At 44.6% G+C, this 27,530-nt stretch overlaps 2 protein-coding genes across 3 annotated transcripts in view; one reads left to right on the top strand and one right to left on the bottom strand.

The window, feature by feature from the left end:
* Nucleotides 1–3,887: 3,887 nt before the first annotated feature.
* Nucleotides 3,888–17,459, top strand: MAP1LC3B (microtubule associated protein 1 light chain 3 beta). The gene is made up of 4 exons (XM_027513856.1): nt 3,888–4,068; nt 12,076–12,131; nt 14,736–14,842; nt 15,673–17,459. The coding sequence occupies exons 1-4, from the start codon at nt 4,029–4,031 to the stop codon at nt 15,845–15,847; spliced, it is 378 nt and encodes a 125-aa protein (XP_027369657.1). The 5' UTR covers nt 3,888–4,028; the 3' UTR covers nt 15,848–17,459.
* The window catches only part of ZCCHC14 (zinc finger CCHC-type containing 14), a 49,535-nt gene continuing 39,293 nt past the window's right edge, over nt 17,289–27,530 (bottom strand). For both annotated transcript variants that reach the window (XM_027513854.1, XM_027513855.1), the window contains 5 exons: nt 26,636–26,727; nt 26,184–26,311; nt 25,197–25,337; nt 23,638–25,107; nt 17,289–22,611 (listed from right to left, as the gene is read on the bottom strand). In XM_027513854.1, the coding sequence (XP_027369655.1) occupies nt 22,556–22,611; nt 23,638–25,107; nt 25,197–25,337; nt 26,184–26,311; nt 26,636–26,727 (1,887 nt within the window). In that variant the 3' untranslated portion in view covers nt 17,289–22,555. The remainder of the gene's footprint in view (nt 22,612–23,637; nt 25,108–25,196; nt 25,338–26,183; nt 26,312–26,635; nt 26,728–27,530) is intronic.

Here is a 27,530-nt window from a genome sequence, read left to right as displayed (position 1 = left end):
CAACTGAACTGATGGTAGTTCTGTTTTTAATCTTTTGAGAAACTTCCATACCATTTCCACAGCAGTTGTACCACAAAATCATTTGTTTTACCAAATGACTACATGCTCCCAATACATTCCCTCTTGGAATTACAAGAGGGAACTCTTTGTTATTGAGAACTCCTATCTAAGGAAATTAGTAGTGTACAGGGCAAGGCACTTTTCAACTGATTGCCTCAAAAGTCATGGAAAATAGTAGTTCTTGGACTTAAGAAAGCCTTGTCAACTTCCCCATGCTGGTTCTCAGAATCCAGATTTGAAAATGGCATCTGCTCAGAAGAAATAATCAAGGTGAGTGGAGAGAATAGAAAATATTCAAAGGCTAAACAAGAGATTTGGTGTGAGACTCTTATGAGTCTCAACAGCAGCATATATGGGCAAAAGCTGGAAAAAGAGCAGTCCTTCAGAATTTGTTTACAATTAAAGGAACAAATGACTATAACAAAGAAAAAGGCCTGTGAAAGGCCAGCCGGTTACATGAACATGTTACATGCTCACTTAAGAGATAGTATTAGGTTGTAGGAGTGATTTGAGATCGTTTTCCTGCAGTCACCGGGGTGTTGATTTTTGAAGTTGTACAGGAGAGCCAGGGCGTCATGGGAGAGAGGAAGTTCTCCCGCGCGCCATGCCTCTTTCGCTCTGGACACTCTCTCCTGGACCCGGTGAAGACATTCTGAAAGACTGCAAGCTATGGGGCGTCACTTGCAACACCCTCCTGGCTGAATCCTTTCTGAGAATAGCCAGGACACTGCTCTTGAGCAATACTTGTTTGTTTACTTGTGCTAAAGAGCAGGGATGACACAAGACTGATTGGACCAACAGCCAATAGTAGCCCAGACAACAAGGAGGGTTGGATATCTCTCCCAATCAGAAAGAGAAGAGGCGGGACAGGCCGGGCAGGCCTGAAGAGCTGAACTTAAAGCTCAGTGTGACTTGCCCTCCATACTGAGTGTGGCAAAATAACCCTAACATGTTCTGTAGTGCAGGTTAACGTTTCATGCCTTATTTACAGATTCGCAGAAATAGCGTGGTAACATGATTTACAGCATTACTTCACTAATGCTGGGACATCATATTCTAGCAGTTACCTTATATCCCCCACGATTATGGTCATTTCATGTTAGGAAAAAGGAATAGGGTGAGAGCTATTTAAAACTGACCCTGCTTGGCTTTCTAGAATGATTATGTGATAGTTTAAAAAGTACCATGAGGTTTCTGGAGAAAGCACTGAATAAATTCACAAGACAGATTTGTTCTTCTGTACATTATGTAGATTATTTAAAAGATGAGTCATATTTGCTATTTGTTTAAAAATAAATCTTGCTATGCTTATATTAACTAGCTTAAAACCTTCCTTTGGAAACCAGATAGAATGTTTAACTCCTCTTTATTTTTTAATTGGATTCTATATGAGTGATATTAACTGACCACTCAGAATATCATTTACATTGAATATCATTTACATTGAATGTCTATTGAACTGCAATCTGAGGGCACATGAAATTTTTCACATTTAAGTACCTTTGTTTTCAAAATTCACGTGAAGTTACAGTATTTATTGGTTGATATTTGTTTGCATATAACAAATTAGTCAACTTTAAATATAATTTATTTCAATATGCTTCTCTTTCAGGCTCATGAGATAACTTTACACACCAACTGCTTTAAATGATTTTCTGAGATACCTATGGGGTTGTGAGGTTTTAAATTCAAGTAGGAATTTAAGATAAGACCATACCAATCACTGTTAATATGGACTTCAATACTTGAAAAATCATAGAGTAATCCTGCCCCATCACTATTATAGCCCTTGTGGTAATCCCTGGGGTAGTGAACCCAAGGCTTGAGGTAATCTGGTAAAGCTTTATGGATGCCTAAGGGACTAGAAAATATGAAACCCTTTTTACCCTCCCCCCAGTTCCATATGCCTGATATCGATTTTTTTTTCACTCTTCTTGCATTGGGAGCAGTTGTCCAGCAAGGGAACAAAAAGTCCATTTCTTACAAGGCAGCAATTAAGCCAAAAAAGCACTCACCAGTCAATACTCAATATCGTAAAAACCCAGAAAAGAAAGCAATTCACCGTCCACACTCTCATGGAGACTTCGAAACTGATCATTTTGTGTTTGGGAGAAGGTGGGTACTCTTACTGGATTCCCCCCATCCCAATCTTTGCAGAATAAATACAAAAATACTAAGAATGCCCATGGAGCTTAAAACCTTCCTTTGGAAACCAGATAGAATGTTTAAGTCCTCTTTATTTTTTAATTGGATTCTATATAGTCTTGTTTTTAAAAAATTTATTTGCTAATTGTATTTGGCTATGCCGGGTCTTAGCTGTAGCGGGCAGGATCTTTGAGTTATGATCTTGCAGCATTTGAACCCTTAGTTGCAGCATGTGAGATCTTGTTCCTCAGCCAGGAAGAGAAGCCAGGCCTCCAGTATTGGGAGCATGGAGTCTCAGCCACTGGACCACCAAGAAAGTCCCTAAGTCCTCTTTATTAACTGTACCTTATCAGAGATTTTTCAAGGTAAAGAACTGTGACAGAAAGGGCGGTGGGGGGGGGAACCTGGGAAAGTGACATATGCCCAATACAGTGTTCTTTTGTGAACAGTGATACAGCGCAGAGCCACAACTAACAGCATTGTTCTGAGTGGGGGTGATTATACGACAGACTTTGCTTCTCTGTAAAGGAAATTCCAGCTGCACTGGAACCCTTTTGAGAGCTATGTTTTAGTAGGTTCTGTATGTTTGTATAATAAATGTTCATTAGCACAATCCAAATACTTTATCAGACATTATAAGAAAGGCTTTTTCCAACTCAAAAAAGGGGAGAACACTTTCAAAGTCCAAGATATTAAAAAGCAAAAACAGTCAAAGAATCAAGTGCTGTTCATTCACAAAGCTGTTTATTAGATGTTTGAACTGGGCAATAACTGACTTGCTCACTAAACGCTTCATAGAGATTTATATTCTACCAGGTCACTTCCATCTGCTCCTCAGCAAACACCTGGAGTTCTAAAATATAGTACAAATGAGTCTGGGACTGAGAAAAATGGTTAGGTATTCAACGCAGTTCTGCCAGTTAGTCACTGAAAGACTGTGAGGACTGAATTTGGGTAAGGCTCCCTATTTGAGAGAAGAGCGGAGATCAGTGAAAGGTAGTGAACTCTGCCAAGTGCGGACAGGCCAGGGCCCTGCCATTGCAGATGATGCCCAGGGCCCCCTCCACCCCAGAAGTCACCTAAGGCCGAATGTCAAGCCCAGGGCACGGACTTTCTCCAAAGCCAGACTCGACTGACCATAACCTGAAATAACGCAGTTTTGGCTCTTTTCCCAGTTGGGACAATGTGTGATGGAAGTTACCAGTTGACAGTTTCCTTAGAAGAGAAAACTGAGATGTCCTTGACGTGGAAAGCCAACGGAAACAAAGACACAGAAAGCCGCCGACGGAAAAGAACCAGCAGCTTCTAGCTGTGAGCTCTGAGAAGGCAGGGGCACAACAGGCCTTTATTTTCCTGTGGAAACATCGCTGGCCACCGTAACTGGCACCAGGAACAGGAGCGAGGCCGCGCCCCTGCATCTCTGCCAGGGAAGGAGAACCGCGCGCGTCTGCCGGGCACGTGCCCGAGGGGGACGGCCAGGTTCCGGGCTCGCGCGCCCCCGGCCAGTGGCCGGTCGCCGCGCGCCAACTCGCTCCCGCGAGCCCGGGCCTGACCCGTTGCGCATGCGTGCGGCTCGCTCCTCGCCACTCACGCGCTTCGACCCCGCCCCGGCCGCTGCGCGCGGCCCGCTTCCGCCACGCCCGCCATGGCGGCCGCTGAGGCCCGCCCCTGGCCCCGCCTCCCGGGACGCCGCGCAGGTCACCTGACGCGGCTGCGGGCTAAGGAGACACAAGAGAAGTCGCTGTCGCCACCGTCGGAGCTGTCGCCGCCTCTGCCGCCGCCCGCAGCCTCCAACTCGCCGCCCCCACCCAGCCTGCAGCGCCATGCCGTCCGAGAAAACCTTCAAACAGCGCCGAACCTTCGGTGGGTGCCGCGGGCCGGACGCTGTCTGAGGGCCGGCGGGGGCTTCGGGGCCGAGGCAGCGGGGCCCGGCCGAGCCGAGGGGCTCCGGAGAGGGCGGGCGAGCGGAGGGCTACCTGGCGGAGGGGCCGAGGCGAGCTGAGGCGGGAGCTGCGGGAAGACCGGGCCCGGGCGGCCGAGGGAGTCGAGGCAGGGAGCCTGACGGGCCGAGGGCCGCCGGGCCTGGGGGTCTAAGGGGCCGAGGGCGCGCTGGCTGGGAGCTGCTGAATCACCTTTCGGCCTGGGCGGCCGGCGGGCTGTGAGCTCGGGGCCGTCAGCGCTCCAGCCCCGGCGTGTTCGGGCCCTCCGACAAGACGAGCGCTAGTGGCGCGGGGGTGCAGTCCTTGTGGGGGAGTCTGGCCCGGCGCCGGGCCGGGTTCTCAGAGGTGGTGGCACCGCGGGTGCACGTCTAGGTCACACATGGTCCCTTCAGACGTCAGTACCTCCACGGAGAGGGGTCCTCACGCCCGCCCCTTCCCCTGCAGCCCCGCATGGCTGCGACGTCTTGGTCCTATTTGTGGCACAAGCGCGAGGGTGGGTGGCTCTTCTTCTCACTGGCTAGCGACAGCATTCTTTGACACCAGCGGCAAATCCGTTCTCTCCCAGTTCCGGCTGGAGTCCCTACTTAGCACGCTGGTGTTTGGTGGAAACCGAAAGTAACACCATCACAATACTTACTCCTGCACAACACCGATGGGAAGGAAGTGATTGGTGCTCCTTTTAAAGCAAGACAGTGCTGCAATAACAGCGTGGCCTCCTTGTATATCCCCTGTGTAGGGCTTGTTTGTTTATCTCAGGCCAGGTGGAGTAGGGCGGGACCAGCGTTCCTTCCTGTCTTAATCTTCTTCAGGATCTTGAGCAGTATCTCTGCTGTCTTACTTTGGTCTAGTTTCCCGGAGTCTGGAAAAGAGGCAAGCGTTCATTTGAACCTGGATATGGTTTTGTAGATCTCATTATCGATAATTATTTCCTGTGCTTGAGAAACTCCAAAAAATGAAATTCATAGTGATCTGAAGAGCATATCCTTTCAGCCTCTTGAAGCAGTTGGCTGGTTAGCAAGACTTAGAGGTGTCTTTCCTTTTTTTTTTTTTAAAGAAATTTTGTCTGTAGTGACCTTTGTGAACTAAGATATTCGTGAATATTAGTTTTTGTGCAGCCCTGGGAGCAGATTTGCCATTGTACCTGGCTTCTTTCCTTACTGGCATTAAAAGTTAACTGGGGACGTTTGTATGGGAAAGATGCCCGTTTTCTCATGACTGGATACAATAGTTAACTTTCTTTTTGCTTAGAGTACTTTTAGGTTATCTAGAAAAATCCTTGAAGAAGAGTAGGTAGAGTAGGAAAAGTGAGGAATAATGAGAATAAAAGTGAAAATAAATGACAATAAAATAATGAATTAGAAGGAATTCACCTGGTGCCTGTGGCCCTGAGGGTAAACCAGCAGGAATGCCTTAGTTTTTCTCCATTTTTGTATGTTGCCTGTACTATATTTGTGGGCTTTCCTCTTTGTTCACCTTTATTTACTACCACTCCTTTTTTTTTCCTCCCTTGTCTCCTGACTCTTGATTCGTTTTTGTGTGTGTGTGTACTTTTATTGAGAAATGACATTCATTACTGTGTAAATTTAAGGTATCCAGCATGATGACTTGGTTTACATATCTTGTGCAATGATGACTACAGTAGGTTCAGTTCAGTTCAGTCGCTCAGTCGTGCGACCCCATGAATCTCAGCACTCCAGGGCTCCCTGTCCATCACCAACTTCGGAGTTCACTCAGACTCACGTCCATCTAACATCAATAAAAAAGGTATATTTTCTCCTTGTTAGAAGAATTAGTATTACCCTCTCCTTTTTTTTTTTAAAGGGCTTAATAGTCATTTTGCAGAAGAATGTATCATTTAATGGCTACTGTCTTTCCTTGCTGTTGATCATGATAATCAGCACTGAAATTATTTTGTAGCACAGTAAATGAGTCAATCAGTTCTTTGGAGATACCCTTTTTGTAGAACCTAAGACCAGCCCCAGTTAGCTTGAGCAATAAGTACTCTTCCCAAGTGAGTGAGTTTGGGTTAATTAAAAATTGAGTATAGCTCTGATACATATATTCTACCAGGGTTGAGAGGAATCTTAGAGCTCACCCAAAACAAGGACTTCCTTTTGTAGCCAAGGAAACTGGGTGGGGCCCTGAGAGGTGGAGATCATGGTCCACCTAGTGGCAAAGTCTGGACTTGTCCTTCAGCCCTTCTGGTAGGAATTCTTCTCATCCTCCAGGAGGTAGCCAGTACATGAAGTGGAATAGCACTGAGTCAAGAGGCAGTGATGTGTCCTTACAAATATTTTGAATAATTTTGTGAACTTTAAAGCTATACTTGAGCAAATATTTTTGGATTCAGTTTTCTCAAATGTCATAATTTCACTCCATTTTCTTTTGGGTTGCCCTAGTTTAATAACAGATCTGTCTCCTAGACATAATCTGCTGAGATTCAATGTTAAACCTAGATCTTAAGCTTCACCATCAATAACAAAATGGGTCTGCGTTCTCTCAGAAGTTGATGTAGTAGTCTAGAATAAATAACTCCAATTACTCTAACAGGTAGACTGAAGAGTGAGTTTATGCCAACACCTAGATAACACTCGCTGAGCTTAAGCTATGTCACTCCTGGATGGGTGGGATTTTACATTGTTTATTTCTAGGCATATTGGGGGAAATATTTATTATGCTTCCATTTCATCTTTGTACAAGCCTGAGCCCTGGGGGAATACAGAAGTGACTGAAGCCGGGGCAGTCTGTTGAGAAAGGCAAATGATAAACAGATCGTAACAGTGCTAAGAAAGTAACTGAGTGAAAGAAGTGTTCTTTTATGCCGTTGATCAGTGGTGTTGGTAATGCTTTTGTTAAATATACTGCTGGCCTCTGAAAGCAGCCTTCTACTCAAAGAGGTTTCAGCATATACTATATTTATATTTAATTTCTCAAGGCTTACCGCTGGATTTTCATTGCAGCTGGCCAGGACGCTAATGATATTCCTCTAGGACTTTGGTACTACTCTTGTCATCTTAAGGAAGTCACTTGTCTTCCTCAGTGAAAATGATCATTTTTGCCTTCCTTTTTGGGCCATATTTTGGGGATAAATTAACAATAACTGAAACAGATGACCTACCGGGATTTTGATAGGATGCTGCTCTAGGATAAGTCGGACGTAGAGAAGGGATAAGGGGGCTAGATCTGTTGATACTTTATCAAAGAAGGGTGGTGTCCACCCTCTTCTGAAGGAAGCAGAGACTACAACTGTGGGAGAATCAGTATCTCTCGAGACTTAACTGGAGAAGGCAATGTCACCCCACTCCAGTACTCTTGCCTGGGAACCCCATGGATGGAGGCGCCTGGTGGGCTGCAGTCCATGGGGTCGCTAAGAGTCGGACACGACTGAGCGACTTCACTTTCACTTTGGGGGATGAATCAAGATAAAGCTTTGACACTATGGTTTGAAGCCCAACATTTAGAGTCCATTTTGCTTTTCCCTTCCCCACTTAACCATAATAAACCTGTTCTCCTTATATAAAAAATCTTTCATCCTTAAGCTTGAGTGATTCCTTTTTAGTTCAGTTCAGTTGTGTCCGACTCTTTGCAAACCCATGAACTGCAGCACACCAGGCTTCCCTGTCCATCACCAACTCTCGAAGCTTGTTCAAACTCATGTCCATCGAGTTGGTGATGCCATGTGATTCCTTTTACCTTAAATTTATTTGGATAAGCTTTTAAATGTGAAACATCTCAGGGTATGTTAAACTTATTATTTATTGGCTGCAGTGATTTAAGTAAATTATGATTTCCCTTTGCTTGTGAAATCTGCTCTGACAAGATAAAGATTTTTGTTATGAAGAGGGCTGGTAGTGGAGTATAGGTGGTTCAGCATCTTTTCTGGGATAGAACAGATATAAGGACAGAGCTGAGAGAAGTGATGCAGTATCAGTGACACCCCAGAAATAGGAGTTCAAAGGATGATGTAAAGAAAAACTCTGCCTTTGTGTTTCTTCTACTTGACAGTACTGTCCTGAACACTGTGGCTCACTTTTTTGTGTGTGTGTATGACTCACTTCTGACACCAGACATAAGTGTTTTTCCACACAACAAGCAATTCAGCTCATTGTCCTGTTTAACTCAGTTGTGACACTACCTGGCGATAGCCTCAGATCCAGTCCATGGGGTTTCAAAGAGTTGGGCACGACTGAGCAACTAACACTTACACTTGGAGCTTCTTCTCGGTCCAGCCACTGAGCTGGTAGTCAGTCACTGGTTGTCATATAAAATCCACTTTTTGTCACACGTCACAATGCAATAGAGAAATGCTTCTTTGTTTTTGTATAGAATAAGAGAAGACAACACTTTAGAATGATGATTTTCTTTTTTATTTTCAGTCTGCTAACTCAGCATTCAAAAAACTAAGATCATAGCATCCAGTTCCATCATTTCATGGCAGATAAATGGGGAAAAAGTGGAAACAGTGACAGATTTTATTTTCCTGGGCTCCAAAATCACTGTGGATGCTCACTGCAGCCATGAAATTAAAAGACACTTGCTCCTTGGAAGAAAAAGCTGTGATCAACCTAGACAGCATATTAAAAAGCAGGTATCACTTTGCCACAAAGGTCCATATAGTCAAACCTATGGTTTTCCAGTAGTCATGTGTGGATGTGAGAGTTGGACCATAAAAAAGGCTGAGCACGGAAGGATTGATGCTTTTGAACTGTGGTGCTGGAGAAGACTCTTGAGAGTCCCTTGGACAGCAAAGAGATCAAACCAGTCCATCCTAAAGGAAATCAACCCTGAATATATTCACTGGAAGGACTGATGCTGAAGCTTCAGTACTTTGGCCATGATTCGAAGAGGTGACTCATTGGAAATAAGACCCCAATGCTGGGAACTGTTGAGGGCAGCAGGAGAAGGGGATGACAGGATGAGATGGTTGGATGGCATCACTGACTCAACAGACATGAGTTTGAGCAAACTCCCGCAGAAGGGAAGGACAGGAAAGCCTGGTGTGCTAAAGTCCATGGGGTCAGAAAGAGTCAGACACGACTTAGCAACTAAACAACACAAGGCACCCACTTACTGAGCGTTTCACTTTTACAGTTTGCTTCAAATGCTGAAGGACCATAGGATGGTCGACATTGTGTTCTTTGGCAACTTCTCTTGCAACATCAGTGATCCTCTCAATTGGTCATTGTCAACCTCTGATGCCTGGCCACTACAATCCTCATCTTCAGGGCTTTCATCTCCTTTGCAAAACTTCTTTGAACCATCAAAGAAGTTGGGCCAAATGTGTTGTTGATGCTGCAAGTTGTCTCTGATGTTTTATGACCCGTTTTGAACTCATTAAAAAATTGCTCAGATTTGCTTTTTGTACATCATTTCTATAGTCTAGATAAAAAATAAACAGCAAGTAATGCTATCAGCAAAAAAAAATAAAGTGAGAAATTCACATTAAAATGATGTATAGCATAACCACATTTATTTCAGAATGTATTCCAGTATCAAATGGTGAAGTTCAACAGTGCAAAACTGCAATTACTTTTGCACCAACCTAATATGAAGGCTATGAAAGCCTGCCAGGGAACAGCTGAAGGAAGAGATGCATGGGGTGAGGAAGAGATGCATGGGGTGAGGAAGAGTGCTGAACACAGGAGTTTCTGTCTCCTTGGAGTTTGGTAATTGCATTCTCCTTCCATCCAGAAGCACTCCAAACCGTTTGTATTAATAAATTCATTTGTATCACTTTTTAGATTCTACTGTAAGTGATGTCATATGATACTTGTTTTTCTCTGACTTACTCAATATGATAATCTCTAGGTCCATCCATGTTGTTGCAAATGACATTATTTCATATTGAATAATGGAGCATTTATTAACCATTTACTATGTGCAGATATTTGCAAGGGGTGTACCAATGATCTCATCGAATCTTTAATTTTTCACTATGATTTATTATAGGATATTAAATATAGTTCCCTTACTATAAAATAGGACCTTGTTTATGCATTCTTTATATAGTAGTTTGCATCTGCTGATACCAAACTCCCAATCTAACACTCCCCCTCCTCCCTGCCCTTTGGCAACCACAAATCCATTCTCTATGTATTTGAGTCTATTTCTGTTTCATAGATAAATTCATTTGTGTCATATTTTAGGTTTCACATATTAGTGATATCATATATTTGTCTTTCTCTTACTTTGCTTAGTATGATAATCTCTAGGTCTATCCATGTGGCTGTAGATGGCATTATTTCATTCTTTTTGGCTGAATAATACTCCATTGTATGTATATACCACATCTTTATCCATTCCTCTGTTGATAGACACTTCGGTTGCTTTTTTGTCTGGTCTGTCATGAATAGTGCTGCTGTGGACATTGGGGTGCATGTATCTTTTCAAGTTAGTTTTCTTTAGATATATATTCTTTAGATATATATATGCTCAGGAGTGGGATTGCAGGGTCATATGGTAGTTCTGCTTTTTGTTTTTTGAGGCACTCCTTACTGTTTTCCATAGTGGCTACACCAGCTTACATTCCCACCAACAGTAGTGGGGTTCCCTTTTCTCCACACCCTCTCCAGTATTTATTTGTAGGTTTTTTAATGATGGCCATTCTGATCAGTGTAGATGATAAACAACTCACTGTAGTTTTGATACATGATAATTATTAGTTATGTTGAGCATCTTTTTGTGTGCCTGTTGGATGTCTTTGTAGAAATGTCTATTTAGGTCTTCTGGTTATTTTTTAATTGGATTGTTTGTTTTGTTGTTGAGTTGTATGAACTGTTTGTATATTTTGGAAATTAAGCCCTTGTCAGCTGCATCATTTGCAGATATTTTTCTCCCCCTCTGTAGGTCATCTTTTTGTTCCTTTAAATGTTTCCTTTGCTGTGCAAAAGCTTGTAAGTTTGATTAGGTCCTGTTTGTTTATTTTGCTTTTATTTCTATTGCCTTGGGAGACTAAGAAAACACTGTGAAGATTTATGTCAGGGAATGTTTTACCTGTACTGTCTTCTAAGATTTTTATGGTGTCCTCTTACATTTAGGTCTTTAAACCATTTAGAGTTTATTTTTGTGAATAGTAAGAGTGTGTTCTAACACTGATTTACATGTAGCTGTCCAGATTTTCCAGTACCACTTGCTGAAGAGACATTTTTCCATTGTATGTTCTTGCCTTCTTTGTCAAAGATTAATTGACTGTAGGTGTGTGGATTTATTTCTGGGTGCTCTGTTCTGTTCCACTGATCCATATGTCTGTTTTTGTGCGACTAACACAGTTTTGATTACCATAGCTTTGTAGTATTGTTTGAAGTCTGGAAAGTTATTCCTCTTGCTTTGTTCTTTTTCTTCAGGATTGCTTTGGCAATTCTGGGTCTTCTGTGGTTCTATATAGCTTTTAGGATTATTTGGTCTAGTTCTGTGCAAGGGTAACTTGATAGGGATTACATTAAATCTGTAGATTGCTTTGTGTAGTGTGGCTACTTTAACAATATTCTTCCACTCCAAGAGCATGGGATATATTTCCATTTCTTTGAATCAACATTAATTTTATTAATGTTTTATAGCTCTCAATGTATAAGTGATTCACCTCTTTGGTCAGGTTTATTCCCAAGTCTCATTTTGTTTTTGATGCAGCTTTAAAAGATATACATATACATACATATATATATATATATATATATATTACATTACTTTTCTGATATTTCATTGTTAATGTAGAGAAATGCAACCAGTGTCTGTATGTTAACCTTGCATACTAACCTTTGCGAGATATGAGGTGTTAGTGTTTAGTTTCTCTCAGTTCTAGGGAAGATGTTTTTACTGCTTTGCTCTGCCACAGCTAAGGATAGGTGGGGTCAGATATGGAAGTCTACCAGTGCAGAAAATAAGTTGGATTTTTGGCCCTTAATAATGCCGGTGTTTCTTCCTTTCTTTACAGAACAAAGAGTAGAAGATGTCCGACTTATCCGAGAGCAGCATCCTACCAAAATCCCGGTAGGTCATCTCTGTTTCAGTTATTGTTAATGTACACAGAAGGGAGCACTGCTTCAGTAGTGCTTCTCCATGTGACTGCCTGATGGCTTCTGCAGGAATCTACAACCATGCAACCAGTGTGTTTGTTTAGTGACCTGGAATGGAGGCGTCTTCATCTGCAGTGTAATCTGATCACTGTTTCCTCCCCCCAAGTCTGAGTCTGCTGCCTTAATGTTACACACTTCACAAGCCATGTAAATTTTACTTGGTAGAGAAGGGATAAGGGGGCTAGATCTGTTGATACTTTATCAAAGAAGGGTGGTGTCCACCCTCTTCTGAAGGAAGCAGAGACTACAACTGTGGGAAAATCAGTATCTCTCAAGACTTAACTGGAGAAGGCAATGGCACCCCACTCCAGTACTCTTGCCTGGAAACCCCATGGATGGAGGAGCCTGGTGGACTGCAGTCCATGGGGTCGATAAGAGTCGGACATGACTGAGCGACTTCACTTTCACTTTTCACTTTCATGCATTGGAGAAGGAAATGGCAACCTACTCCAGTGTTCTTGCCTGGAGAATCCCAGGGACGGGGAAGCCTGTTGGGCTGCCGTCTCTGGGGTCGCACAGAGTCGGACACGACTAAAGCGACTTACCAGCAGCAGCAGCAGCAAGACTTAACTGTGACTGGACAGTCGAGGCTGCCTGACTTGGCCCCAGAGAAAGAAGACTTCTTATGTTCAGTTTCTTTGCAGGAGATGGGGGAAAAGATGCTGCTCCTAGTGTAAGGGCCCACATGTGCTGTGCCCTGGGTCCTTTGGTGGTGGACCTTAAATAGTTCCTGTTGTGACACTAGGTCTAGGGAGAAATGGTCAAGGAGCTTGTGGCTTCAGACAGAGGCTGAATTGTGGCCCTAGGTTCAGGGTTACTAAGTGATCTTGGGCTAATTACTAAAATTCTGAGAGGAGCTGCTGTATCTTCATCTGTAAAATGGGAAGAGAATCCGATCCCACGTGGCTGGGAAAATGTGCATAATTCTGGGGACATGATTGTCACCTCTTACAGACTGTATCCACTGCTAACTTCTGCAGAAGCTTCCATAGTTGGCTTTCTGGTTGATCATTTCGTACCAAAGTGAGGGAAGAGAAGATGGGAAGATCTGGGATTAGGGTTGTGAAGTAGACAGAAGAGATGATAGGAAGGGTCTGCTCAGCAGGGCAGGACTGGAGGATCCTGTACTTAAACGTATGTTTGCTGTGTTTCTTAGACTGGTTGGAAATTTCAGTCTGTCTTCACGCTTAGGCCTACATATGACCTGGGCATGAGGTTTCTGGGTAATTTCCCTAATTTTAAGGTTTTTCTTCACTTTTGAGTACCTGCTGTGTCTATTTGCTAGCAGGTACTTGGCAGTCATTGGAATCAAAATAACCAGCCCAACAGTCCACTAGTATTGTTCCATAACCTCCTTTTGAAATATGAATGTTTGCATACATTTTCGGTCATCTTTTTGCTAGTAGTTTCAGGGTTTTTGCAGAAGTCATATTCTTACTTGCAGATACCATGTTTTGAACATACCTCGTAGATACAGAAAGCTATTGATCTTGCCAGGGAAGGTGACGACAGCTTGGCTTGCCTTACAGAACCTCATGTAGGCCCCATACAGTGGAACAGTATATATATAAGCATTTAAACTCTCCTAAAGATTCCCCATTCCTGCCTTACAACTTGGAGAAGGAAATGGCAACCCACTCCAGTGTTCTTGCCTGGAGAATCCCAAGGATGGGGGAGCCTGGTGGGCTGCCGTCTCAGGGGTCGCAGAGAGTTGGATATGACTGAAGCGACTTAGCAGCAGCCTTACAACTTCTTGTTGTTGTAACAGCAGGCTAAAGAATCGCTCTACATGGGGAAGGCTATCCATGGTGCTCAGTAAATAGGTAATACTAAGGCTCATGGGCAGTCACTAGTCTGCAGTCATAGCTTATACAATGTGGCTTACCACTAAAAAACAACTTTTTTCCTTTACAGGAAGGAAGTATGGCAAGAAGCTAATGGATTTAAGTCGTAATGTGGAACTATTTTTGATCACTGCGTGGTTCAAGATTCTTTTAAAACTCATTTGTTAAAAAAGCAAAGATATTTTATCAAAGTGACAGAATCTCTGAGAAGTCTGCAAAAAAAAACAAAAACAAAAATAAAAAATTGTCTCCAGACCAGCTAATCGTGATCTCTACTTGTCAGATATTTACTTAGCATTTGAGTCTATTACCATACTTAAGATCTTAAAGTTTTATTAAAACTCTCGTCATGTCACAGGTAGTGGAATTGGTGTAGATTGAGATCATTAAAGCTGGCACTCAGCATCTCTGTTCTTTTAGGGCTTGGGGTCTCTTCTTCTGTAGTGTATTTTCATAGTTGCAAATAACAGAAGGCACAGCACTTTCCCCCCTGGTGGCACCCCTGCCCTTCTCTGAAGGCAGCTGTGTTGTCTCGTGCACTGTATTTCATAAGGAACAAGTGTGCTGTTGTAAACCCTGTTTTGGCATGTGCCAGTTACAACAAAGGAAGTATTTTAACTACTTTTCATTGTTAATGGCTATTTTAAAAACCACTTTTGTGGCTTCTTTTCTAGGTAATAATAGAACGATACAAAGGTGAGAAACAGCTTCCTGTCCTGGATAAAACAAAGTTTCTGGTGCCTGATCATGTCAACATGAGTGAGCTCATCAAGATAATAAGGTATTTAATCATCTTTTAAACTTATTTCTTTGGGTAACTTCTCATTCTTTAACAGGCTTACAGATAAATCTGCCATCTAGTTCTGATAAAAATATGTGCAACTTAGTAACACTATAAGGCGTTCCATTTCTGAGTCTTCAGATTTCTTACCTGCTGCATCTCAAGTGTTTTCTGATTCTTCATCCTGACATCTATGTAGATACCATGCGGGCTCAGCAGTTTGGTGCATGGGCTTAATTAGTTGCTATCACAAAGCATGTGGAATCTTCCCAGACCAGGGATTGAACCTGTGTCCCCTGCATTAACAGATTTTTATCCACTGAGCCACCAGGAAAGTCCAGCATACTAGTTTAAAACTGGCCTAAGGAGTGTAGTAAGAATGATCTCTCAAGGGTTATCGTTAATACTTATCATGCATATAGTCATAGAAAACATTTTGTGCTTTGTAAGAAGAAATTCAAATCATCAGTTAAGTCATATTGCATTTTGCCAGAAGCAACATTAGCAAAATCTTTATACTTCTATGGGATTCCCTGGTGGCTCAGACAGTAAAGCGTCTGCCCACAATGTGGGAGACCTGGGTTCGATCCCTGGGTTAGGAAGATCCCCTGGAGAAGGAAATGGTAACCAGTACTCTTGCCTAGAAAATTCCATGGATGGAGGAGCCTGGTTGGCTACAGTCCATGGGGTCGCAAAGAGTCGGACACGACTGGGCAACTTCACTTTCACTTCACTTTATACTTTTATACTGATCCAATGTGGGTGATGTTTTGTACATTCTCCCTGTGTACTGATGTATCAATATTTCTTCACATGTTTTCTTTCAACAGAAGGCGCTTACAGCTCAATGCTAATCAAGCCTTCTTCCTGTTAGTGAATGGACATAGCATGGTGAGTGTGTCCACTCCGATTTGTGAAGTGTATGAAAGCGAGAAGGATGAAGATGGATTCCTGTATATGGTATACGCCTCTCAGGAGACTTTTGGAATGAAATTATCTGTGTAAGACTAAAAGAAAAATGCGTGTTACAGAATTTTTTAAACCCTTACCAAGGAATAAAAAAGGGATATTACCAACTGAGGTTGATCAGTTCATCTAATCACCGATCATCAAAACAGTAGTTTCCTGCCTAGGAGTTTTAGGAAGTTGTTTTTTTGTACTTCAAACAGAAAAACTGAGCTCCAGATGAGCACATTCAGCTTTGGGAAACTTTATTATTTCACCTAGGCTATCTTGTTTTTAAATTTAATGTTTAAAAATAAAATACTTTGCATTATAAGTTGCCAATAAAATAGACCTTCAAGTTAATGTTTTTTTCCCCCAAAAGAAACTTGCAGTTTTGAGCATTCAGAGAGACATTGTCTTCTCTAGGTTCACAGAAGCTGCCAACTTTTTATAGAAGGGTTTGCAGTCAACTGGAGGAATCTCCTTGAGAGGATCTTTAAGTATATGTTGTCAGGTATAGCCACCTACCCCCAATGCATTTGCCATAATAGTTGGCAAAAAGCAGGGTGAATGGGGGTGTACAGGAAATAAGGAAACCGTGCTGCTGTCCAGGGTCCCCACTTGCTAGTAAGTGTGTTTCAAGTTAGCACTCTCGTTCCAGAGTTCTCATTTGGTTTGTTCTCTAGACAGTAACACAGAAAAACACCACTGCTCAATAGGAACCTTGAATAATTTATAATTTTGGTCAAGTTTCTCAGAAGGCCTAGAGAAAGACATTTTTTGTTTTGAATATTCTCTTAAGAGCTCAGAATGGTGCCTGCTTTGGTAAATAAACAAGCAGTTACATGGGTTTCATTCTTTGGGACAAAGGTAGAAAGCTGCAGGATACTGAAACTAAAAGCATTGAGATTCAGATACTTCTGCCTTTTGGCTTGTAGCTGTAGATGATCCATGTTTTATGTTGTGTGTGACTAAAATATGTTATTAAAACATTTTTAAGAGTATTTCAGTTATCACTGTTAGGTCAGGCAGTCATCAAAGTACTCCCGCTCCATGTGCATGTCAATTTTGAAAATAGCAAAAGGAAACGTTCTTCACAGATACTGATGTCAGACGTTAAACATTTTTGAAGTCCAACTAGAGTAAATAACGAGTGCTTCCTACTACCTGCATGGGGTTCACTATGTACCATTTTTTGTGAGAGCTGCCACAGAAGGATCAGACCCACTTGAGACTGTACACGCAGCAGGCCACCGTTCACTCTTGTGTATCTAGATGTGTGTGGAAAACCTGTATCTGTTAGTGGCAGTTATTTACTGTAATTGAGGAAGAAAAAGCAATATTACTGCATACGGGCGCTCAGCCCCAATCTGCTCTTCCTGCTGCATGCATCTGTCCACATGTAACTTTTAATATGTATATTTTTACATTATGTACATTCTTAATTAGCCTGTCTTGTTTAGATTGTATACATCATTATATCTGACATTCTTGTAACTACTGTGTGATCAATAATATTCCTATAAGAAACTCTGCTTTTTAAAGACAAAAATACCGTGCTGAGAGGGCTGACTTAACTTATATCCCACATTAATGGGTGGTCACTCTATTTATAGGATCTTTAAAACATTTTTAATGAACTAAGGTGAATAAAGGCACAACTAAAAACTATCATCAAAGTTCAAGTTAATGGCTTAGTATTTGAGACTTGCAGTCTGTACTATCCAAAGCCACGGGGATAATACCCTCCCAAGTGAGGAGTGTTGAGGCTGGTCTCACTGTGGGTGGAGGGACACCCACCTCTAAAGGTCCCTGCCTTATGAGCAAGAGACCTTGCTCCACCTTGCTCACGTTGGTCAAAGTGTCCTGCCTTCAAAAAACTCAATTATCTTAAAATTACAGATGTCTCACAAAGTGTGTGTGGGGGGTGTCGGAGGTAGGTGTTTTGTGGGAATAAGCACTTGAAAACCTGCTCTAAATGAACTAAAGTACAACACAAGAAGTATTGACTGTGTGTGGGGTGTGGTCTGGAAGGCATTACAAGGTGGTCCGTGGTGCCTGACGTGGCTGGGTCGGGGGCTGTACACAGTAAACAGCAGGTGTGCACGTGATCCCCATCCTAGGAGTCCCCGCGCGTGACCAGAAAGGGAGGCCTTCCCTATCTGGGGGGCTGCAACCTAACAGGTCCCAGGAGTGGCCAGCTGTGTCTCCTGATGCTACTTACCTGACAGGAGCCCTGACCAGTCCTGGAACCGTGCATGTGCATATGTTTTTCTCCGGGTATCCAGAAGTCTGAGAAGACCAAGCCAAACTGGAGATTCCTGCTAGGGAGAAAGTCCCTGAATTCTCTCTCTGTGGCCTGCACTGCTCAGGGTAGCACCGCAGACCAGGGCAAACACATGCTTGTTAGCCTGCCACCATCCCGAGTCCAGGGAGGACATGGCCACAGACGCCAGGGCACACTCACTACGAGTTTGGAAATGTCCGAAGGACACTTGGTCTAGTAATGCTGACCCTGATTATGGAACTGGGAGCTGGAAGACCTTAAAACCAATCCCAAATCAATTCACATTTCTATTCATACATAGAACATTTTTTAAAAACCCAGGAAACTAGACAGAAAGTGGATTTAAGACCAGGTATTCCTTTTGTAACACTGAGAAGGCGGCAGAAGGAACAGACTCCCTAGCTTGGAGATCAAGAGCCACCATTGGAAAGGATATGTGCCTTGTATTATATGAGACAAAGACCTAATAAAAAGAACCTTTTTTTTTTTAATTTTTATTTTCAGTACATTAAATTTACTCATAAAAACATTCTAAAAATGTACAATTTTTCCTTTTTAACAAAGTATAATAAAACATAAAAACCCCAAAAACAGAATACTTGACATTTACAATTCAAAATCAAATTAGCAGAATATTAAATATTTACAAAACTATATCTTTTAAAAATATTTATAAAGTTACATGCAATTTTGTAGAATTGACATAAAAGAATGGCTCAAAAATGGGAGAATTTTCCTTCATTCCTAAAAAGAAATATGTCCAATAGAAGCTGTGAAGATTCTTGAGTACACGAGGTCTTCAGTTTCAGTACCAAAGCCTGTCTTTGTGCATCTAAGAACTTTACGCATGAGGGGCTCCTCACAGCACCGGGATGGACTGGCCGGCGCGCCCCTCCCTCCAGTAACAGTGTAGTAACATTGACCTTTGGCCTCAACCAGCACAGTACGTAGTTTGCAAGTGTTGATTAAAGATACTCACTTTGATTCAGAACCTCAGGACTTTTAATTGAGCCTCTTCAGAACCCATGGATGTAAATGTCACCTGCCTCATTCTTTGGGAGTCATCTGCACTTTGGAAAGGACGGCCACCTCACTCAGGGTCCACGGGCCCATCCACTGGACGGGTGGTCGAGCTGAGCAGGGTCACGGTTTCCCTTACAACCTTTAAGACTCTTGGACATGTAACGCCATCAGTTATCAGCGTGTAAAACTAGCAAGGCATCTAGTAAGCCACCACAGAAGCAGGAAGAGTGACAGTGACAGGGAGCGAGGAGGGTGCGACCCAAGTCCCGCTCAGGAAAGTGCTCACTAGCAACACGAGTGAGTGGACAGATGCAAGCCTCGGTCAGCCTGTGCTCAGACGGGAACGCGTGACAGCCGTGTAACGGTAGGCAAAGTTACTACCCGCTCTGCACCTCCACACAGCGTGCAGTATAAACTAACTGTGGGACTTCTTGCGATAAAGGACCTAGAATTCTAAATTGGTAAATTAAAATACTGAACCTACTGACTACTATATTAACAAGCTGAACTCGTGTAATCTTTTGGAGATTATAAATGATGCTGGTTTTTTTTTTTAAAAACATCCAATCACATACCTGCTTTCAAGAAAATAGTTTTGTCTTTATTATTCTAAGTGCTAGCTCCCATTTTCTCAGTGCTCTTTAGCAATTAGAAGTTTTCAACATTTATACACTTTCCAATTTTCAGTATCATAAAATAAAAATTAGAAAATAAGGTAGAAAATCGAGTGTTCTGCTTTAAAAAACAAAACAAAAAAAATTAGTGTTTTATCCCAACGTATCTACTTCAATCTGTACATTCCACTTTCCCCATTCTTGGGGATAGAAACTTTAAGATATGACAGACCACACAGAGCACAGTGGCTGGGGCCACAGCATTTAGAAACTGAGCCCACAACTTCAGTGACTGATTCAAAGGGCCAGCCTGATCTGTTTCTAGCTGATGAGGACATCCTCTGAGGCAATGCCAAATGCTCTTTAGGCTCACTGACTGTGGTTGCTTCTGGAGAGAAATTTCATCAGAGACGATACTGCTAGCAAATATTCCCAAGTATGGGACCCGCTCACTCGAGAAGAGGTCTCACGGGGCGGCAGCTGAATGCTTTGTGCCTGTGTGTCCCGTGTTCATGTTTTACCGTTAGCAACTCTGAGTGGCCACACGCATTTTCAAAGACAACTAGAAGTTACTCTCAGACTTCTCATAACTGGAACACAGCCACACAATGTCTGAACCTATTTCTCTCAATTTGAATGTCATACTTTAAGTTGAAGTTTGTTCTGATTTTTTGTTGTATTTGACGCTAACCTCTAATATTTATCAAAACAGTTATAAGGGTAACAACAGACACTTTCATTCCCCGATACTGACGACTAAAACAAAAAAAAAACCCTAAATATGATTTTTCTCTTTTGTTATGAGACAGTTTTCAACAATTTCACTGTGTTGAAATAGGATTTATTTAAAATAGTTCTTTGTTTAAAAAAAAACCAAAAAATTTTAAAAGTTTGGCTTTCAGCACATATCCAGGCCACTGTAACGGCCTTCAGAAATATTAAAATCGTAAACATCAATGAACACTCCAAGTCTTCCTTAAACATAATATGACAAGTTCCAGTCTAGTACTCTTTAAGGCAAAGTTGTGTCAGTTCTCACAATTTTGACATTTTGTAGTGTTTATAATTTAAGAGATCAATGTAACATTCCCCCAAAAAGCTGTTGTAAGCATCATCATTACTTCAAAACTGTAGGTAACACTGTGCCAAGGAGAGAGAATACAGAGGTCTGTCAATTCTGCATTGCATAGAAACAAAACTACTAAAATAAAACTCTAAAAAACTCTACTAAAAGCCTTTCATTAAAAAAAGTAACAACTTTCTGCCTTAGTTTCCAAGCAGCCAGGAAACTGATCTGAAAATTTTGAAGCCTTACAACACAATGCCTCAAATTCTAGGGTACTCTTGATTTACACCAATTTTGCATGAGGCTGATTGTCCATTTTAAGAATGGTCTGTGTATTATTATTTTCTCTTTTAAATATTCAACTGGAAAATCCCTGGGCAAGGCCTTACCAATCAGTATTTTAACATTGAAGGCTGTAGCATTTAAAACAGTATTATTGAAGCACAAAATTCCCTTTAGCCATGAAGCTTTAAGTCCCTAACTTTCACAACAAAAGCTCTCATTGCATGGGGTAAAATTGAGAGCTGCGTGGTGGACTGTATTTCCCACCTTGATAAAACTAGACTTCTGCAGGTCTTGTAGCTCTGTCCTGTCGGTGTAGTCTCTTTCAGAGTCTTAACCACTTTCTATTGTAGTTTTCCGGTAATTTTTAAATGGAATTAACTATTGATACAGAGCCTAATACAAAAGAAGTTGACAGGAGAAAATTTCAGTCGTTTGCTCAGAGATTGTAGGACTGTATTATTGTTGAAAGGTCTGTCTCAAGTGTGAATCCGTTAGCAGTGAGCCTTGGGGTCCTTGGGAAGTCCATGGGAGATAAAATAACTTGCAAACTTGGCTAAGGATACGCAGCCTCCCGTCAGTGCCGATCACGAGGCCGTGCTGCTATCGCGTCTGCCAGGGTTCCTTCATGGGGAAGACGACAGGACTCAAAGCTCTGAAGGGCTGGGAAGGAAGGTGTCCTCAAAGCTTTGACAGCTAGGGATTCTCTGGGACTTGGACCCTTTTAGAAATTAAGTTGTTGCAAGTAACTATTTCTGTTTAATAATGTAGTTTAAATGTATTTGCAGGAAAAAATAAAAACCTGAAAACTGCTACAAGTGCTTTTAAGGAGGGAAGGAACACTAACACCTCTTGTGTACTAAGTCATGTAGCCTGCTGGTGCCGACTCTAAAGACGGAGTCTCTGAGTGTCTTGCACTGACTGGTCTCAGGGAGTCTGTCTCCCAGAACTGCAGAGATTGACATCAGTTTACATTCTTCTGTAGTGCAATCCTTAAAAAGCCCAGAGATTAGTGCCTAACCACTGTTAAGAACGAAACAGAACAAACAGAACAAAACAAAGGCGACATTTTCCCTCACCAGGGGTGTCAAGAGTCCGACTGGTAGAACTCCACTTGGAGAACTCCGACCTTCAGTTCTCGATCCAACCTCACGTAGCTGCCCTGGAATTACGTGTGAGCCTAGAAGGACCAATTACGGCAATGCTCTTCAGGAGACGGCAGGTCTCTGCATTGCGACCAAGGGTGGAGGTGGCCAGTTTTCACCCACAGTGGAGATACCCACTAGGCCAGTCCTGACATCAAGCTCCCGTCTAGGATTTTGGCAATAAAACTGAGTTTGATGCATTCCTACGCTAGGTTTTCTATCCAGTCTAGTAAAGTAAAGCACCTTTGGATTAAAAATATTAAGCTCAACAGCAACTAGACTTCTCAGTTTTGTATTTAATTTTCCTTAGGTCTCCATGGCTTAATAGTGTTCTGTTGCCAGAGAAAAATATCAATCTGTGGAGTCCAGACTTTCTGCTGGAGGGGCATATTTCAACCTAAAAGTACCTAGAGAAGGGGGGAAAAAAAAAAAAAGAGATCAAATTTGAATCACCATAGAATTACTGCCATGATCTGTCCAAAGTTATTTCCGGAGTCACTGGTCAAGATTTGGGTGCTGGAAATCTAAACCACCTCTTCTAACCACTCCCAATTCCCCTGCTGCACCCCCAAAACTCTTTTGTAAAGTTTATCAAATCAGACAAACGGTGCAGAGACTGCAGAGTTCCCAGTCCTTTCCCTCAAACTTTGGGAGCTCAGACAGCAAGAATCAGCCCCTTCCCTGGGGCAGGGCCAGGGAGGCCCGACCCCACAGAGGGCTCTGGGTTCGCTGCCTCAGGAGACGCAGCACCATCTCTGTCAACGGGGGTGGCCACAGCCCACAGGCACCCCACCTGCCACCAGACCCGACTCCAGGCTGTCTGTGCAGCTCCCCTCAAAATTCTCCAGAAAGCAAGTGGCTGACTGTCCAGCTATCCCCATGCCCAGAAAAACAGCAAGAACAAACCTGGTGTGGTAACGACAGCAGACACACACCTGACTAAAGGAGACAAAAAAATAGCGAGTGGAAGTAGGAGAGGGGGGAGGAAGAAGATACAGCACAGGGAGCGAGGACACCACGGAGCCACACGGCGGCCACGGCCACGCCACGCTGGACCGGGGACACAAGCGGGGACAGAGTCCCATCGGCAGCGCCTGCACTCACACGCCACGCCCTCGGTTCTCAGTTAACACTGGGCGTGGCTCTGAATCACCCACGCTTGCTCCCCAGTCACGTGGCACAAAAGAACAGACCGCGGAGCCGTCGGGCCACGGCCAGAGAGCCACACTGGAGTGAGGAGCAGGCGGAAATCATAAAGACAGTCTCTGAACCAAAGCTGCCCTCTGGGGGCTGCACAGCCCATCAAGAGTTTGGTGCCTTTTCAGAGAGCACTTGAAAATCACTTCTTGCTTGCTTTAGAAAAAAGGAAGTTGATTATTATTTTCATAAAAAGGACACTCCTGTCTGGATCTCTCCACCTCGAGAGCCTTTACCTTGCCGATTGAAGTCCATGGACGGCTGCTTGCAGTCCTGAGCGCGGTGACCGGTGGCCCCACAGTTGTAACACGAGAGGTTCCCGCTCTTTTTGTGACTGGAACCATTGCTACTGCCCACCAAGCCCTGGGCCTGGTAGACGCCCGCCGCCCCCATGAAGTTCTGCACAGGCGGGACAGTGAAGGCGGACTGGCCACCCAGCACGGGCTCGGGGCCCACGCCACCACCGTAGGGCGAGTGCACGACTGGGAAGGCGCCGCCGCCATACTGCTGGGCACCCATGTAGCCGCTGCCGCACACGGGGCTGAAGGGCAGGAACGGGAAGGGGAAGACTGAGGGCCCCGAGAACGGGTGCTGGAAGTAGCTGGCGTAGCTGACAGTCAGGCCGCTCGAGCCGCAGCTCCCACTGCAGCCGCATGACGTGCACACAACACAGCCGGGCGGCGGGGCGGGCGCCGGCTGCTGGGGCACCGGCTGCTGCTGATGGTGGTGGTGGTGGTGGTGGTTCTGGGCTGAAGCGGGGAGGTTCCCGGGGGAGCTGCCACCACCGCCGCCGCCACCACTGCTGCTGTAGAAGCTGCTTTCGGGGACCGAGGAGAGCGCGGGGCTGGAGCTGGGGGCCGGGCAGCTGGGCACGGTGGCCATGTTTGCGAAGGATGGGGAAGGGTGGCTACTGGAGGCGGCAGTGTTGCTGTTCGCACAGAAGCTGCCCTGCAGGGGGCCCACGGGCACACTGCTCATCGCAGAGAAGGCAGCTTTGGTGTTGGCTGTGTACAGAGCAGTCCGGGGGTTTATTATTGCAGGGGGCACACTTATTTGCACATTGTTAGAACAGGAGGTTTGCCCAGAGATGGCGGAATCCGCAGGGACAGATGAAGACACCAAGAGTTTGATGGGCGGCCGAGCCACGTGGAAGACGGTGCTGGACGTCCCCGCGGCAGCGGTGCTGGCTTCCACCACCAGGGCCGGCTGCTGTGCCGGCTTCATCACCCTGTCCAGCGCAGACGCGTGGACGACTTTGGTGCGGGGACCAAAGGAGACAGTGGGAGACACGGAGCTGCTCTCGGCGAGTCCGGAGAGGACCTGCATGGGCTGATGGGGGGTGGACGAGGGGAGCACGTCCATCATGGTATTGCCAAAGCTCTTGTCCACCTTGATGCTGCTTCTTGGTCCAGAGACTTTACTGCGCTCCTCGAGGGACAGCAGTGAGTGCACAGAGGACGAGAGGAGCTTCATGTCCGTGCTCCCCCTTTCCGCCTTATGCACAGAGTTCAGCATCCGGATGGGTGCGATGTGTGAGGCCGCCGTCATCATCTGTGGGGGCAGCGAGTGGTGGCCCGACGGGGTGGAGCCTGCCTCGTTCTGCACAGGGAGGACCTGTGCCGTGGGCCGGGCGGAACTTGAAGTGAAGTGGTTCAGCAGCATCACGGGCTTCTCCTTGTCAGGGCCCTCCAAGTGGATCTCCACACCTAGAGGTGGAAACAGCGTCAGCACAGCCTGCCTGGGCCGGGCGGGGGCAGCGCCTCGCGAGCCACACAGGAAGGAAGGGCATCCTTACGTCTGTCGTTCTCTTCCGCGCTGTCTGAGCTCTCTTCCCGGGCCTGCACGCCCATCGGGCTGGGTGAGGAGCTGGAGCACTCGGACGAGCTGCCTTCCCGGGCCGTCTGGTGAGGGGCCTGCTCCACCTCCACCCGCAGCGCTGCGGAGAAGGGACAGGTGACAGTCCAAAGGTGGCACTGAGGTCCTCGAGCTACAGGACACGACGCTGGCTGTGCCCTCCTCTCCCGCCCACAGGCATGCCTGTCGCGCTTGTCTTCGCATCAGCCCCAAGGAGGCAGGTCCTACCCTGGCCCTATGCACACAGGGTTGAGGCTCCCACGCTCGGCAGATGCACACACAGCCGTGCTCAGCTCCCCAAGCACTCACCACAGACCAGGAGAAGGACCCCCCCACCACCAGGTGCTACAAAAGCAGCCCTCCACCAACACAGAGACCTCTGTGTTCTGAGGCCCAGTGACACAAGACCTTTTCGGTCAAACAAGTACCAAAAAGATGCACTGACAGTTTTTTCTTCCTGGTTCCTGTCACTCTTGATGTTTCTAGTGCATAAGGAAAACAGCAGAAGGGCTGTTACCGTGGTCCTCCACCACCCCCTGAGGAGAGGAAGGCAGGGGGAAGGGGAGAAGGCTGGTGGTCCGGCATCAAGGACTTCAGGGTGGACATGCAGGGCAGCAGCCTAGGGCCACCTCTCTGCACCCACGTGAAGGGGAGAGACTGGCATCTATTTTCACATTTCCTGTTCTTTCCCTCTCACCAGAGCAGTTCCTGGGTCTAAACCTTTTGCCCAAACAACTTCAGGAGAGTCACCTGTCTCCAGCTGCAAACCTAAGGTCCCTTCTATTTGTCTACTGCAGAAACTATAAGAGCTAAAACGAGGAAAAGTAACTCTTTAAGTACTAGGAGATGGAAATGGAAAAGTGGTGTGACCTGAGGTCTGACCCTTGCCAGAAGGGTCCCGGGTCCAGGCGCACCCGGCCCCACCCACCTGCAGCATGGCTGCCTCGCACTGTCTGCACGGGCCCCACGTGGCTGGTGGGGGGCACGCGGGCCACTCCGCTGCTGCTGACCGGGGGAGGGGCCGAGGGGTTCAGGCACCGTTTCTCTGACTTCTCCCTGTGTGACAGGAAAGCACACCAACAACCGAGTGTTCAGTTCTGCTGAACAAACTCTCAATGCTTCGCAGATGCTACTTAAGTACACATGCTCCACAGAAGGGTGATTTCCGTCAAAATAATCCCCAGGGTAGAAGATAACTGACTTGTCAGATTCACTCCAAAGGGTCGTTTCTAGCAAACCAAAGCCACATTTGTAGAGTTTTAAGAGTATTAATTAAGGTTTAAGAGTATTAATTAAGCCACCAGCAGTAACAAGTCCTAGCATCTGTCCCTCATGTTAGAAACTAAAATGAACACATTTCATAAACAATTTCACACTCACTTCTCCAGCTCCAGTTGAGTCTTGAGTTTTTTCTTTGCTCCCATGGTGAGGGATTCAAATTTATTTAGATCTTCTTCCGTAAGGCTCAGAAACTTCCACAGAAGAAACAAATTACAAAGTTACTGAGAATTAATTAGGATTCTGAAAACAAAGAACTTGGAGTTTAACTTAATAAACATATTCAACCTCTCAGATACGTAAACCCATAAAACTTAACCAGATAATAAAAGACAGGGAAACGCTACAATATTTACTTGCTAAGTGACTTGGTGTCCAGAGTCCAAAATACAAGACACCCACTTTACACCTGAGAGTCACGGGCTGTGTCTCCTGAGCTTTCGGCACAGGCGTCTGGACCACAGCTGGGTGAACGTGGGGCCCTGGAAGGTGCGTGCTGTGCGGGCAGGTGACTGGGACAGTGTCCTGCGGTCTCAGCTGCTACTGGGATGCGGTTCATGGAAGTGTCCCGCTCCAGGGACCCGACTCCCACAGAGAGGAGCATCGTCCTCTTTAGCGGCTCTTGTTTCTGGAATCACGGGACACCAGCAACTCTGTTGGGCAGCAAGTGATCCAGAAAAGCACATGCCATCCAAACTGAGTGGAAACCTAACCCACTGCCCTTGTACTAAGAAAAAGATCCTACGTGGTTCTCGTGACGGCCCATAATATGATCTGTGATTATAGCCTTTTCAACTACATACATCACACTATAACTTTTTAAACTGATAGTAAAATCTGTTGTTTTTAAGACTTATGAATCCTAAACTGAGAGTACTGAAAATATACTTAAAATGTGTTTTTTATTAGCAGTAAAAGCTTGACTTCTAGTTCTTCAATTGCAGGTTTTTGGACAAAGGAAATGTTTACAGAGACCAAAGCTACCACAGCACTTTAT

The sequence above is a fragment of the Bos indicus x Bos taurus genome, chromosome 18 (assembly GCF_003369695.1).
Source record: "Bos indicus x Bos taurus breed Angus x Brahman F1 hybrid chromosome 18, Bos_hybrid_MaternalHap_v2.0, whole genome shotgun sequence".
NCBI lineage: Eukaryota > Metazoa > Chordata > Mammalia > Artiodactyla > Bovidae > Bos > Bos indicus x Bos taurus.
Note: the sequence above shows the minus strand (reverse complement) of the source record. Positions and strands in the feature narration are given on the sequence as shown.

Excerpts from the sequence above, each read along its gene's own strand:
- MAP1LC3B (XM_027513856.1), top strand. The coding sequence starts at position 4,029 with ATGCCGTCCGAGAAAACCTTCAAACAGCGCCGAACCTTCG. Across the intron at positions 4,069-12,075 it reads CAAACAGCGCCGAACCTTCG|AACAAAGAGTAGAAGATGTC; the intron begins GTGGGTGCCGCG and ends CTTTCTTTACAG. Across the intron at positions 14,843-15,672 it reads GAGCTCATCAAGATAATAAG|AAGGCGCTTACAGCTCAATG; the intron begins GTATTTAATCAT and ends TTCTTTCAACAG.